The sequence below is a fragment of the Paralichthys olivaceus genome, chromosome 16, assembly GCF_024713975.1.
Source record: "Paralichthys olivaceus isolate ysfri-2021 chromosome 16, ASM2471397v2, whole genome shotgun sequence".
NCBI lineage: Eukaryota > Metazoa > Chordata > Actinopteri > Pleuronectiformes > Paralichthyidae > Paralichthys > Paralichthys olivaceus.
In genome coordinates this window covers 6,847,167-6,861,940 of record NC_091108.1, presented here as the reverse complement: position 1 = coordinate 6,861,940, position 14,774 = coordinate 6,847,167, and the positions used below count along the sequence as shown (strand labels likewise).

Here is a 14,774-nt window from a genome sequence, read left to right as displayed (position 1 = left end):
TTGTTTTCTCACCTCACTCTAACCCTAGTAACACAACTAACAACATAAAGCAGGACTTTATCATTGTCATCTTAGTTTCTTCTTTTACTGACAAAAGTGGGATTGACATGGTTCATCAATACTGTTGAAGTCAGATGACAATAACAACAACTGGTTTAAGTCATTGTGAAAGTCTCATTGCTCAATGAGTGTCCTGTTGCGTGGTTAGAATTTCTGTTCACCTTTGTGGTCGATACAAAAGGAACCGAGTTCACCAAGTATTCACTGACATTTGCAGAAAGGACGCTGGCAGGTGAACGACTTTGTGGAGGTTCAGTATGTTTCTATATTTCTATCAAGTGTTTGTTAACATGAGGCTGAATCTAAGGAGAAGGAATTTTTATTATTTTATCCAGCCATTCAAAAGAAAAAAATCCTCTGGCCGTAACTGACAGTCAAATAAAGTAAAGTAATCCCTTGCTGATGTACGATGGTAATAATGTTTATTGACGGTTATTATTTCATATTGAAATGTTTAAACTCCCTGAAAACATAGTGATGGATTCCAACATGAAAACACAACATAACAATATGTCATTTATTTGTTAGTTACTTCTTTTTATGTAAGATTTTCTTCTTCTTGCAGGAAAATGGATGTGTACGCCACCTCAACCCTCGACACAACCTTAGACCCTTATTATTATTCCAGCACCTATGAAGATGAAGTCTGTGACAAAACAAGCCTCGTGCAGTTTGGAGCAATCTTCACTCTGGTTTTTCTTTCCATCGTGGTGATCCTCAGTCTGTTCGGCAACATCCTGATGATTGTGATCCTCGCCAAGTATGAGAATCTCAAATCCCTCACCAACTCCTTAATCCTGAACCTGGCTGTGTCGGACATCTTCTTCACCGCGGGTCTGCCCTTCTGGGCCTACTACCACATGTACGGATGGAATTTAGGGGAAGCCGCGTGCAAAACAATCAACTTTGTCTTCTACGTTGGCTTCTACAGCAGCGGCGTCCTCCTCATCTTGATGACTGCTCATCGCTATGTAGCTGTCATGAATCCTCTGTCTGACATTGTGTCCACCACCGGCTTCTACAGCGTCTTAGCGTCTGTGATCATCTGGGCCACAAGTATCTTAATTTCCAGTCCGGCCTACATCTTCACCAAAGTCATAGACCAGAATCACTGCGTCTATACGAATTCTTACTGGAGCTTATTTGGAATCTACCAGCAGAATATCGTCTTCATGGTGAGTGCTTTGGTTTTCACTTTCTGCTATTCTCAGATCATATGCAGGCTGCTGCGTCCTACTGCCCGAAGAAGAAAGAACAAAACTTTGAAACTCATTTTTACTCTCATGGTGGTTTTCTTTGTGGGATGGGCACCTTACAACATAGTGATATTTCTAAGGTCATTTTATGTCTGGGAGCAACAGCCCCTTGACTCAAAGGATTTGGTTGCAGTTTGTGAGACACAGAGACCACTGGACTATGCTTTTTACGTCAGCCGGATTTTTGCCTTTTCACACTGCTGCCTCAACCCTGTGTTTTATGTGTTTGTGGGGGTTAAATTCAAGAATCACCTGAAGAAAATGCTGAAGAGCAGGGTCCACCGCACAACTAGCATCCCCTGTAGACAAAACCGACTGACAATCACATCGATTACAAGTGGGGAAGAGTTCTCCATCTAGTCGATGTCGCTCTTGATGAGATGATTGGACTTTCTCTCTCAGGGCTCCCACTCTTTGGAACAAGAACCATATGGCAAACTCCTCATCCTCTTACAAACCTCTTTTAAAGACACGTTCTTATTGCTGTGCTTTCTCTTACAAAATGTCCAATGTTTTATTTTGTAATATTCTACTCAACATATTTTATTTCTGTATCTGTGCTGTGTGATCTTCAAATTGCTTTTTAACTGTGTTCAGCTGTTTGCCTTCGATTTTTAATTTTAAAGTTGTAAAGTACCTTGTAATTATTGTTTTGAAAGGTGATATATATATAAAAGTCTATTATTACTATTATTCAAAATCACATGTCTTCTATAATACAAGAAGAACAAGAAATCCAGGCTTGTAAAAGACTCCATTCCAAACATCTGAGGACGGTAACTTAAAAAACAAGTCCAACCAAAGATCATCAGAAATGGTGCCGAATAAATGAAGTGTAAAAACAAACAGTACAACATGTATAGTTTTTATAAATGAACATTACTGTGTTGTTAAGAGTGAACGAGACATTTAATTGAGTGAGAACCTTGACAATGCAAGAACAATGGATGAAAAATATGAGAATGAAAAAAATATACAATTTAACTTGGAAGATTTAATTTGTGTATTTTTATTCAAGCAGACAAATGATGTAGATAATATACTGACATTCAATGTATCTGTTAAACTGGAAGAAAACACTGTGAGGCGTCAGTATGCCATCACTCGGTTTAAATAATTCAGATTATATTTGATAAAGTAACTGCACTGAACAAATCAAACCACGTGATGGCAACAAAAATGAATCATTTTGGTATTTCAATTTAAAAAAACAAACATAATATTAAAACTATTTCATTAGTAATTATTTCGCTGAATGTTTATCTCATGCTTTAATGTCGCTGTGGTAATAGCTGTTGTAAACTAAAGGCCTGAAGGTGGGTGTTTATAGTAGTGACAATGACGATGTGCCAATATGAGCAAATGTACGTGTTATAAATGTTTCATACCAGGTTATAAAATAACATATTGGTTAATATATATTTTAGGTGTGCGTATATTTTTGTCACCAAAATATTTCTCAAAAAGGTAAAATCGATGAGGATTTTATTTTTTCCCTCACAAGACGTCAAAAATGATAACCTGCACATCCGATGTTATATTTCTGTCCACATCTGTTTATTCTCTGTCTTCATATGTGCAAGCACCAATTAACCAGCCAATGTTTCCACATGGACCCACTGTAACTGCAAATAAAGCGAATCTGAGTTAATTTATTTCTTCTTCGCTTCTTTACAAATCAGCCCGGGCCAGTGCATTAGGCTCACCTTCTGTGTGACAACAAAATAAAATATGTCATAACACACAGAGTATTTAAGATCAACATAAATCAGTCAGGTATGTCTCACACCACATCCCAGCACTTTGTGTCAGTTTTCCTTTAGAAAATATGTGAGTCACAAATTCCTTCAGTATGCTGTGGTATTCAAAATACTGCAAAAGTCATTTCCCTCCTTTTTTCTGGTCCAAATCTTTCAAATCTTTCATATAATGTGTTTCTCCAGAGCCCTGTCAATATAGTCGAACACGGTTGAGTAGTGAGGCCCTGATGGCTCCACGGGGGGTCCAGAGAAGAGTGTACAGGGACAGCTCAGTGGGCCACTGTAACAGCACTCATATCTGTCTCTGGGGGTAGATTAAGCTTAATTAACTAAACCATCCAGCACGCTTGGATGAATGGATACAAGTCAAGGGCAGAGCAGTCACGGATGTGCTCACACGTTCTCTGGCAGCCACTGGGAAAAGGGTTTTATAACGAATATTATCGGAATGTGTGTGTAAGCGTGGCAAAAATAAATATACTGTGGACGTGTAAAAAGTTGCAGGTACAATGACCTTTATTTGGTGTTGTTGTGTGTCTGTGTGGAGTCGGTCAACACAACATGCAAGTGACTTCTTCACAGAGGTTCAAGATATAAACCTGCATTGTACTAAGGCAGTTTATGCCACAATTCTATATATGGGCTTTCCATGATAAAGCAATGCATTCGTTCTAAAGTCTACAGATTAGAGTGAAAAGATTCTAGTAAGAAAAATTATCAAACCTTTGTGAGATTGTCTCAAATTTGACTCAGACAAATATGCATCCAAACAAAATTTCAGGAAGTTTATTGTTAGAATTAAAAACACAAAATACAGGAGAGAAAAATGAGAAAACTGAAAAATATATCCGCCCTACAGAGCCCCCACAGAAAAAACAATCTCAGGCCTCCCATTTCTTATCTCCGAGTCACTAGCATCTCTTTTCCCAGATCATTTTCTTAGCAAATGATGTTGTTGTTCAATCCTGTTTTTAGCCACAAGCTAAACAGCTGTTGTTGTTTTCTTACGTAGTCTCTGCTACTAGCCCTCCCTGGCCCTAACATTCACTCTGTGCGCTTCTTTTCTCCAGGGCAACTTACCCTCCTTTTTCACATTGATATCGCTCCTTTGATTCCAGTTATCTGTAACGATAATTGCACCGACCATATGTGAATTTAATTGATGCCTTGCAAACGTGTAAATGTGTGTGTGTACTTTGTGCACATTGCTAATAAAGTCTTATTTCTTGTTAATCTGGACTGTCAGGGAAATGTGTGCAAATTGATTAAGTGTGTCTGGCTTATCATTACAAACAACTGTTTTAGTGAACAAATATAGATGACTTAATCCTCGTATGACACACACTGGCATGTATGACATTTCGCTAATGCACCACATCCTGATCAAATTTGTCACAGGAATGAAATGTTGTAAAAAAGGATTAGATCCACTGTTTTGCACACTCTTACTCTACACATTAATGCATAGGCACATGTCTTTGCTTTAATGCAGGAGGGTGACGTGTTGTGGGATCCATTCTTAAAAAAATGATCATTTCATAGACTTTAATGATAATCCATCTCTCATGCTGCATCTTGGTCTATTTTTCACATATGCAGCGTTTCCACATTCCTCCACTAGAGGGGACATGGGTATTGGCATCATGCAGTGTTTTATTATTACTGGGCCTCATCATTGATTACACAGTGATGCACTTATCATTGAAAGAATTGACACAGACGTGTTCGTCCTGGTCGTCTTACAAGAAGATATAAAAGACCCCAACTGCCTTTAATGCATTTGATCCTTTTCTTTTGTTCACTTACTTTGCCTGAAATAATTTTTCAACACAAATTTTACGAATGGAACAATTGAAACCTGTGTCTGCATGTCCCACACCATCACGTCTCTATATGTCTGGATCACCTGCTCTACTTACCTGCTGCTGTCAGGAAGAAAAAACACAGTCACAAAACAAAACAGCGACGGATGCTCAATTAACAAATGACACAGCAGCATAATCACAGAATTACAGCATAACACAAAATAAGATAACATAACATAGAATATAATAACATGATATATCATAACATAATATAAGATATCATAACATTACACATTACAAAATAACATCACAAAATATAGCCTTATACAAAATAGCATAACACAACACAACATAACATAAACTAACACAACACAACATAACATAACGTAATATAAAATAACATAACACAACACAACATACTGTACATTTAAGACCAAAGTGCTTTGCATTACAATGACTGAAACATTTGTAGCTGTGATGGTCCCAGTGAGAGCTGGACCTGCAGACCTGGCACTAACTCTTTAACGCTCTACCCACTGAGCTAATATCCAGACCATGCTTTTTGGCTTCCCATCCCTTATCCTCAGGCTGCACCAGCTGCCGTCTACCTCCGACCACACTCCACGCCCCTGATATGTTGTCCTCTACCTGCGTCGACCCTCCTCCTCCTCATTTGTAGGTGTTCTATCCCCCTTTCGGCCGCAACTTTCCAAAAGGTGAACAGAAGTGATTTTCAATTGCACCGTGCATGACTAATGGTAGAAACATGTTAAAATCATCGCAGAAATGTCCTTGGGAAGACAAATGAATTTTCAGCAGAATAATTAACTTAATTAACAAATTTGCATGCATATTCATCAGGGCCATTGAAGTCTTTCCAGCTCAGCTTGATGAACGTTGCTGTGTAATAACCAGCTCATTTACATTCTGCCATCCACTGCCATTTGTGTGGATTACCGAGAAAAGGCAAAGTGTGTGTGTGTGTGTGTGTGTGTGTGAGAGATGCTGGAGGTACATCATATATGCACACACTATCCTCTCTCCCTTAACATGTCACTGAGAAAGTTTGATCAATTGATTTGACATACTGTTTTGTTGGATGTACACCCCAATATTGGACCCAGCCTCTCCTCACACACACACACACACACACACACACACACACACACACACACACACACACACTCACATAAAATGAGTGTACGTGTGTGCCATACACCCATATCTCCTTGCACCTCTACCCCTCCTCCCCCCATCTCTCTGGTGGGCAGTTCTTGGCACCAATCCTGAGTCGTAAACCCTCCTGGGTTGCCAGACTGTGCGTTGTTAAAAACGTGAGGCCCTCCGTACCCCCTCCCCGTCTCTGCAGGGCAATCTTTAAAGGCAGCAAGGTGTGACGGCACAGACTGGCAGCTTGGCAGCCATGCCCGAGGATACCAACACTCCGTCAGCCGTGAACGGGCACCATCACATGGGCTCGCCTAACTAATACGCTCACCGTACATGTGCCTTGCTCATGCCTCATCTGTGCATTCAGAGACAAAGGAATTCATTAAGAAAATTTCACATGGCGTTGTTTTGTGATTTTTCTGAGATATAGTTAATTGGGAATTTCACACAAGCTGAGGTAACTGGGGGAGAGATTATCCAAACGAGTTTGGAAAAGTAAATTACACTCACTTGGCTGTGTGTGACCTTGATCCGGTTAGGCAGGGAACAACGAGGAAACTTATTTTACAAAAGCTTGGGCAGGATATTTCCTCCAACAACATGCTTCTCCTTCTCGTCATGGAGTTTTCCACCGATTTAGATGCCACCCAACACTGTTCGAAAGAGCAGGTTACTTCTCAACCTGTCAGAAAACTGCTGCACCACCAACATTTTCCTTCCAACATAAAAAAGGAATGCAAAGCAAATGCTTTTGCACCTTTAACATAAGCAATATGGTGCACTGTCCTGAGATTTTACAGGAGCAATTATCACATGTATGACAGAAAAAAAACACCTGACACATACAAACTTGTGATATTCCGCATAGTTTCTTCCTTTCGCCTCTGTGATACTGTTCTCCTACGCTTTTTATGCAAACATATGTGTGGCACTTGAAGCTGTTATCATAGCTGGAAGTGTGAAAGAGAATTGTTGCAATAATATGTCGCTCTTGAGTGTTATGACAGGAAAATGCTTTTCAAATTCAGAACTGGCATTTTCAAGTCTTGTCTGACGCAACAGTGTTTGTGTTCCATACCGATAACAGTGAAGCCAATTTCTCACTTTATTTACTCCCGAGATGCTTTGATAGATTCTTCGGAGAATAAGTTGTGTGATAAAATAAATTCCTCACTTATCGGGAGACTTATTGCGTTTTTAACGACATGTTTTACTCGTAAAAAAAACTCATTTATTGTGTTGTCTGACCCTCTTTGTTTTGAAGCTTCCACTGAAGCAAGACGAATACACAACACAAATGGACCATTAAACTGACCTTCAAACTGGGCCGTATGAAAATGTAATAGCTGTCACCGCACTGATGGGGAAAATTTACACGACTGCAGCCTTTTCCCTCCAGTGACAAAATATGAAAAATACACATCAGATGCTTGTTTTCATGATCCTCCCTTTTTGAAGAAGCAGCAACTCACGCAGCTCGAGTGAACAAATCTTTAAAAGCTTCCATCACAGAGCATGAAAGGAGAGTTTGCTGGGATGAAAAAAAAACAACAACAGCACACTCTCCCCTGCAGACTTGTTTTGTTGGCATGCTGATGGGATTGTTGCTTTTTTATAATAGCTGCAGCACATTATTATAAAAACTTGTCGTCTGATCTCAGGCTAAACCACACACACACAGACACACACACACAGACACATATACACACACACACACACACACAGACATGTATGGAAATAAAACAACACCTGGATTTGCCATGAAGTGATGAGGATCATGCCTTCCAGGTACATCTTGTGTCTTTCTGTCTGTGGAGTCTGTTGTTCCCACAAACATTAACAGACACTTGTATGTTCCACGTTACAGCTGCAGAACTTGGCCAAGTCTATTGGAAAATAAAAATCTTGTCACTTCTTTGTATCTCTTCTTTTGAGATAGAGGGGGGGGGGGGGGCGTATTTGACGACGCCACCGTTTGATGGTGCAATTGATGGGAAAGTTCTGAAGAAAGTCCCAAAGCCTCAGAGGAATTTGATTACCTCCATCCATTATCTGCACAGTGAGCAATCGCAAGGCTCACCATCTGTCATCCGTTTCATTTGCATCGTCAACACCTGCCCTGCCTGTTTATGCCTTCACATTTTTTATAAGCTGCCTTTCATGGCAGGGAAAAATGTTGACTTTTCCTTCTAAATACATTCATTCCACAAGTTCAAAGAACATATTGAATGCCGACAACTTGGTTTATGTCTAATTGAATTTGGAAACTCTCCTTTTTATTACTGGATTTTAAAATTTATACATGGATTGGTGCAGTTTATTGAGCAAGACTGTTGTTTTGCAGATAGATAGACAGATAGACAGACAGACAGACAGGCAGATAGATAGATAGATAGATAGATAGATAGATAGATAGATAGATAGATAGATAGATAGATAGATAGATAGATAGATAGATAGATAGATAGATAGATAGATAGATGGATCAGTTTCCATATCACAACATATCTCCCGGTTTATAACCAACACATTATGCTGCATGCACTCCCTCTTCTCTCCCTCCCACCCTCCCTCCTCAGTCCTCCCCCATCCATCCATCCCGTCTCCCATATCCCCAGGTGGTGTCGACGGCTGCGGGGCCCATTAGCGACAGAATTCCTGCCTCCAGCAGGCCATGCGTGTCCCGAGTGACACATTTTTGGACCGGCACCAAGAATCCAACCCTCCGCAGACAGCTCACTTCCCTCTGCAGTCACCACAGTGTGTGCATTTGTGTGTGTGTGTGTGTGTTAGAAAGAGAGAGAGAGGGACATAGAGAGAGAGAGAGGCCTTGTGAACACAGTATGAGTCCCACAGGAAATGCTTGAAAGGCAGTATGGGCCAGATTGGTGATGGCGCAGAATGGACTAGAATACTAAAAAGAAACGCAAAGATATTCCACAGTACACGGATCATACATCGACAAGACGAGTCTCTGCCAGCTCTGGACATTTCTTAGGTCCGTAACCTGCACAAATAATCCTCCATTGTCAACTTCTAGGTCTCACGACTGCTTAGGAGTATTTCGTAGAAACATTTTAATTGGATTTTGCAGATTTACATTGTTGTGTGTTGATGGTGTTTGCCAGCTGATGCTTGTGTACCAAATTCTATTTTCCAAACAGTTTGTCCACGAGGAGGAGAGAGAAGCTCCAGATGAGCTTCGTATTAAATGTTGCATGCGTTGCATACAGCGAACAGTGCCGTGGTCGTCATTACCTCATCTGAATTGATCTGCACAAGTGATATTTGATGGTCGATCAAGATTCTTATTAATCATAAGGAGGAGTGATTATGAAACAAGTTAAGAAAGAGCAGTGAGACCTTTAAGTATAGATATTATGAATGGATTCTTTCTCCATACTAATAGATAGTTAATTATGTACCTAATGACTCCTCACAAAGCGCTATATAATTAGTCTAGATGAGCCGAGAAAGTTCCTACTTGTTCTTACATGTTTAATGTTGGTGATTTCTCATTTGCAAATGGGAATGTGGGTGATGGTGGTCTAACATTAGTCTCTGTGGGGCCACAGGAAGGTAGTGATCTATCTATCTACTTATCTATCCTCCAATCTATCTATCTATCTATCTATCTATCGATCTATCTATCTACTTATCTATCTATCTATCTATCTATCTATCTATCTATCTATCTATCTATCTATCTATCTATCTATCTATCTATCTATCTATCTATCTATCTATCTATCTATCTATCTATCGATCTATCTATTTATTTATCTATGTATCTATCTCTCTATGTATCTATCTATCTATCTTCCAATCTACCTATCTATCTTCCAGTCTATCTATCTAGCTATCTGTCTGTCTGTCTGTCTATCTATCTGTCTGTCTGTCTGTCTATCTATCTATCTATCGATCTATCTATCTATCTATCTATCTTCCTATCTATCTATCTACATATCTATCTATCTATCGATCTATCTATCTATCGATCTATCTATCTATCTTCCTATCTATCTATCTATCTATCTATCTATCTATCTATCTATCTATCTATCTATCTATCTATCTATCTATCTATGTATCTATCTATCTATCTATCTTCTAATCTATCTATCTATCTATCTATCGATCTATCTATCTATCGATCTATCGATCTATCAATCTATCTATCTATGTTCCAATCTATCTATCTATCTATCTATATATCTATCGATCTATCTATCTATCTTCCAATCTATCTATCTATCTATCTATCTTCCAATCTATCTATCTATCTGTTAGGTTGTCTGTCTATCTATCTATCTATCTATCTATCTATCTATCTTCCAATCTATCTATCTATCTATCTATCTATCTATCTATCTATCTATCTATCTATCTATCTATCTATCTATCTATCTATCTATCTATCTATCTATCTTCCAATCTATCTATCTTCCAATCTATCTATCTATCTATCTATCTGTTAGGTTGTCTGTCTATCTATCTATCTATCTATGAGGACAGCTCCAGGAATATTTTTATCACATTCTTTATCACCAAATAAAGTTTTTATTTATTTTACTTTATTTACATTTTCACTATTAAGAAGAATTAGAGAATAATTAGAGAATAATTAATGGATCTTCATTTTAAAATAGCACAGTGTCAAAAGCACATTTAGAGAACTGATATCTATAAATGTGCCTCTTGGTGAAGCTTGATTGAGTTTCTGGGGACTGTTCTTCTCTTCTGGGTGTCCTGCTAATTTTGCACATGTCCATGATGACGATGTAATAATCATACATTCATCAAAAGTATAATTTCATCCCTTTTGTCCACAGATCCATACATGAGGCATCCCTGGATTACTTGAAAGTGTTTCTTCATCTGTGCATAAAGTGAGCATGTTTCTAGAATACAGAAATAGAATAATAATAACCCTTCATTCAATGATCGTACAGTTGTGGACGAAGAAGTGCTCACAGATATGATGCATGAATTAAACCTGTCTGTCTGTGGGTCTGTCTGTCTGTCTGTCTGTCTGTCCCTCACGTGCCACACTAGAGTCATGACGACCAGATGCTCACATTCACAGTCGAGGGATTTGAAACCACCTTACCCAGTAGCACAGTCTGCCCTGAAATAGGGTGTTGCTGGGGTGTCAGAGGATCACACCCCTTTATGCTTCCCACCTGCTCCAGAACCCACCCTATACTGTCTCATGATGTAGCCACACACACACACACACACACACACACACACACACACGCACATATGCATACACCAGTCGGAGCAGCTCTACAGACAAAGAGCACAGAGCACAAAGGTGATGTAGTGACAGATGCTCCTGTCACATACTTAGCATATCTCCACCTCCAAAATAGTGCAACTGCAGGAGTTGACGTGCCTCCATCCCTCCATGGAAATCAGCAGCGCCACTATTCCGAACTCATTAATCGCCACTTTATCCGACTGATAAAAGTAGCTCTTAAACCGCGATCCCTCACCCAATATTTATCCAATCTGACCAAATATTATAATTAATGCCTTCGTCTCCTCCAGGCCAATATATCCCCCACATCCATCCCTCCCTCCCTCCCTCCCACCCCAGACTAACCTTTCAGTGCCAAGTTCACAGATAGAGAGAAAGTACTTCCTGTGAGAGGCTGGGCCGGCTGCCAGAGAGACTGATCCACCAATCTGACACGTTAATGAGATCCTGGCCCATAGTACTGTGAGTGTCAGGCCTCCTCCACTGCAGCATCAGCCCTGCCATGACCCGCAGCACACTCACACACACACACACACACACACACACACACACACACACACACATGCACGTCTCTACTCATATGTGTAATTTTTTTCACACGTGCACCCAGAGAAACACAAGTACAAATGATGCAGAGTTTCTGCACTGACACACACACACACACACACACACATACACACACACACACACTTTGAGGAGGGGGGGGGGGGGGGGGGGGGGTTCAGCTCCTTAAATCTGTCTAATTAAAACACCAAATCCCTCTACTCCCCTCACCCACCAACCCAATCCTCACTTCCCAGCCACACACACACACACACACACACACACACACACACACACACACACACACACACTCTCGCACCCCCCACCCTCCTCCACCACCCACCACCCCCGATTCCGCAGGAGAAATGATTATTAGGAATTTAATGGGGGAACGTTTCCCATCCCACACCATCTGGGGCTTGGGAATGGCACGAAATTTGAGGAGGCTTGCAGACGTGCATGGTGGGGGAACATTATTTTCATTTTTTTTCTTGACTGGTGCTCTTTCTTTCAGACATCGCAGAGAAAAGAGGCTCCTGATTACAATAAATTATCATAATATATCACAAAGTAAAATACATAGAAATACAACTGCGCTGCGTTTGGTGACTGCGCAAAACTTTCCGTCAACTTGTGAGCTGATTACTGCGCCTGTGAAACTTTCCCCACAGAAACACAGTGTTTGTTTTGCAGTAACGGTGACACCACATCTCAGATTGTGAATGCACCTCTATACGATACGTATCCTCCACTCCTGTCCTTCACCTCCCACACAGTGCTGGGCCATATGCTCCCTCCCTCTCTCTCTCTCTCTCTCCACCCAGTTTAAATGGATAGTTCACCTAAAAATTAAAATTCACTCATTACCTACTCACCACTATGTCGATGAAGTGGTGCAGTGAAGTGTTTGAGACCACAAAACACTTTTGGAGTTTCAGGGGTAAACAGTGTTGCAGCCAAATACAATACAATGAAAGTAATAAGAATTGGGTTTTATTGCCAAGTGGGTTTACACATATAATGAATTTGCTGTGGTGGATTTGTGCAAGTATAAATATAAAAAAATATATGAAAGGAAACCAAAGTTAAATATAAAAATGCTATGAGAGGATGGATTGTGCAAAATGTTGTAAGTAAATGGCAACCACTTCTTCAAGCGTAAAAAAAACAACCGATAAAAACTGTGGGAAAGAGAAAATCACTCCAAACTGCTTCTGTGGTGTCGTCCAAGTGTCTGCAAGCCCCGACATTCAAATTCAACTTGAAACGGCATCATTCCCGTGTTTTTAGTCTAAATGTCCGCTGTGATCTATGTGCGAATGCGGCTCCAGAGAAGGATAACAAAGGACTGAAACATGGTGTAAATGATGCTGTTTCAACTTAAATTTTTATGTCAGAGCTCACAGACACTTGGATGACACCAGGAGCAGTACGAGGCATTTAATGTTGTTGTTTTTTTGGTTTTTTTACATGCGGTGGCCGTTAACTTCAATCTGAATTGGATTTGGCTGCAATGCTGTTTGGCCCTAAAACTCCAAAAAGTGTTTTGTGGCCTCAAACACTTCACCCCTCCATCAGCACAGTGGTGAGTAGATAATGAGTGAATTTTCATTTTGGGGTGAACTATCCCTTTAATGAGCTGCATGAATGTAGGGGTGCGTGTACACGTTTGACCTCGTGCTAAACTGTCGCATGCCGCCTCGTGGACCCCGTGGGTGTGAAACCACCCCCTCTCTCCATCCTCGCCTCCTCCTCCTCCTCCTCCTCCTCCTCCAACACGCGAGGCCCCAAGAGGGATCTGAACCCCTCAAAAACACACATGTGCGCTCATATATTCACAGCGAGGAGGGAGAGGCAGCGAGACTGACAAGGTGAGAATCTCTTGTGAATGGGACAAATAGGGGGTGGCGGAGTGAGGGGTGGGGGGGCTAAAGAGGTGCTTTAAAGCCCCAGAGGGACCCCCAGCAACCTGGTCCCCTGGTTTTTACGATTGGAACGAGGGAGAGAGGGTTGAGTGAGGGAATGGGCTGGTTTTTCCCGGATCAGCTGAATATTCCTCGTCTTGATTGCCGGAAACACAAATCACCAGAAGCAACATTTATTTCCTGATCTAAATCAACAGCAGACAAGTCCCAGCAGAGTCTGGAATCATTAGCAGTTGTGTAGATGGACGAATTAAAATTTTAAAAAAAAGAAAAGAGATGTTGTGCAATTTGCTGTTTTCTGGTTTGTTTGATCTCCGCAGAATAAAACCTGATCCATGTTTCCTTAGAGAAGCTTCAACCAGGAAAACTCTGACTTTCTTCTTTCTGACACTTTTTTGATGCAACAAATTCAACTTGAAGATTTGATCCTCATTTCATTTTCCTCTGTAAACACAATGGAACAGATATGATGATGATAATCCAACATCATAGTGTCACAGCCCTGAAATGACTTTTTGTGTTCAGTTAATTAAAGAGAGGATTTGATAATGATGATTTACAGCTCTAAATCTGTGTTTTGCTCATTAGCTGGCAAAACAATATTAATCAATATTTAAAATTGTCTGGTGCTGAGTAAACGAGTTTGCTCTGGGTGCAGCTGCAGCAAAGACATGAGGATAAATTGTTGCCCTGGTGGAGATATTAGGTTTCCTGAGGTGTCAGGTGTAATGTGATCAGCACATTAGTTATTGTTGTAAAGGTGAAGCTGCTTTTCCTAAACTAATGACACACTGGCCAGGCCCCCTGTTAAACCTCATGAAATTACAAACAGGTTGTCAGCGTCTTTTCACAGACAGGAGAATGTTCTCACTTCCAGATCTGGAGAAGATGAGTGAGGGGCTGCATCTCTTCACATGTCACAGGGGGCTGCACGTTTCTGTCTGGAATCAGTTTGATTGACATGGAGACATTTGCTCCAGTGTAGAAATAAA

General features: G+C 40.5%; 1 protein-coding gene across 2 annotated transcripts; it reads left to right on the top strand.

Annotated features, from left to right (window-relative positions):
* The first annotated feature begins 175 nt into the window (after positions 1-175).
* On the top strand, positions 176-2,967 carry LOC109642091 (chemokine XC receptor 1-like). Of its 2 annotated transcripts, none has more exons than XM_069511215.1 (2): positions 176-292; positions 626-2,967. In XM_069511215.1, exon 2 carries the CDS (start codon positions 630-632, stop codon positions 1,674-1,676), a length of 1,047 nt encoding a protein of 348 aa, XP_069367316.1. In that variant the 5' UTR covers positions 176-292; positions 626-629; the 3' UTR covers positions 1,677-2,967. The 2 variants fall into 2 exon arrangements, with proteins under 2 accessions (XP_069367316.1, XP_019962315.1); XM_020106756.2 differs by having other exon boundaries at positions 177-310.
* Positions 2,968-14,774: the final 11,807 nt, after the last annotated feature.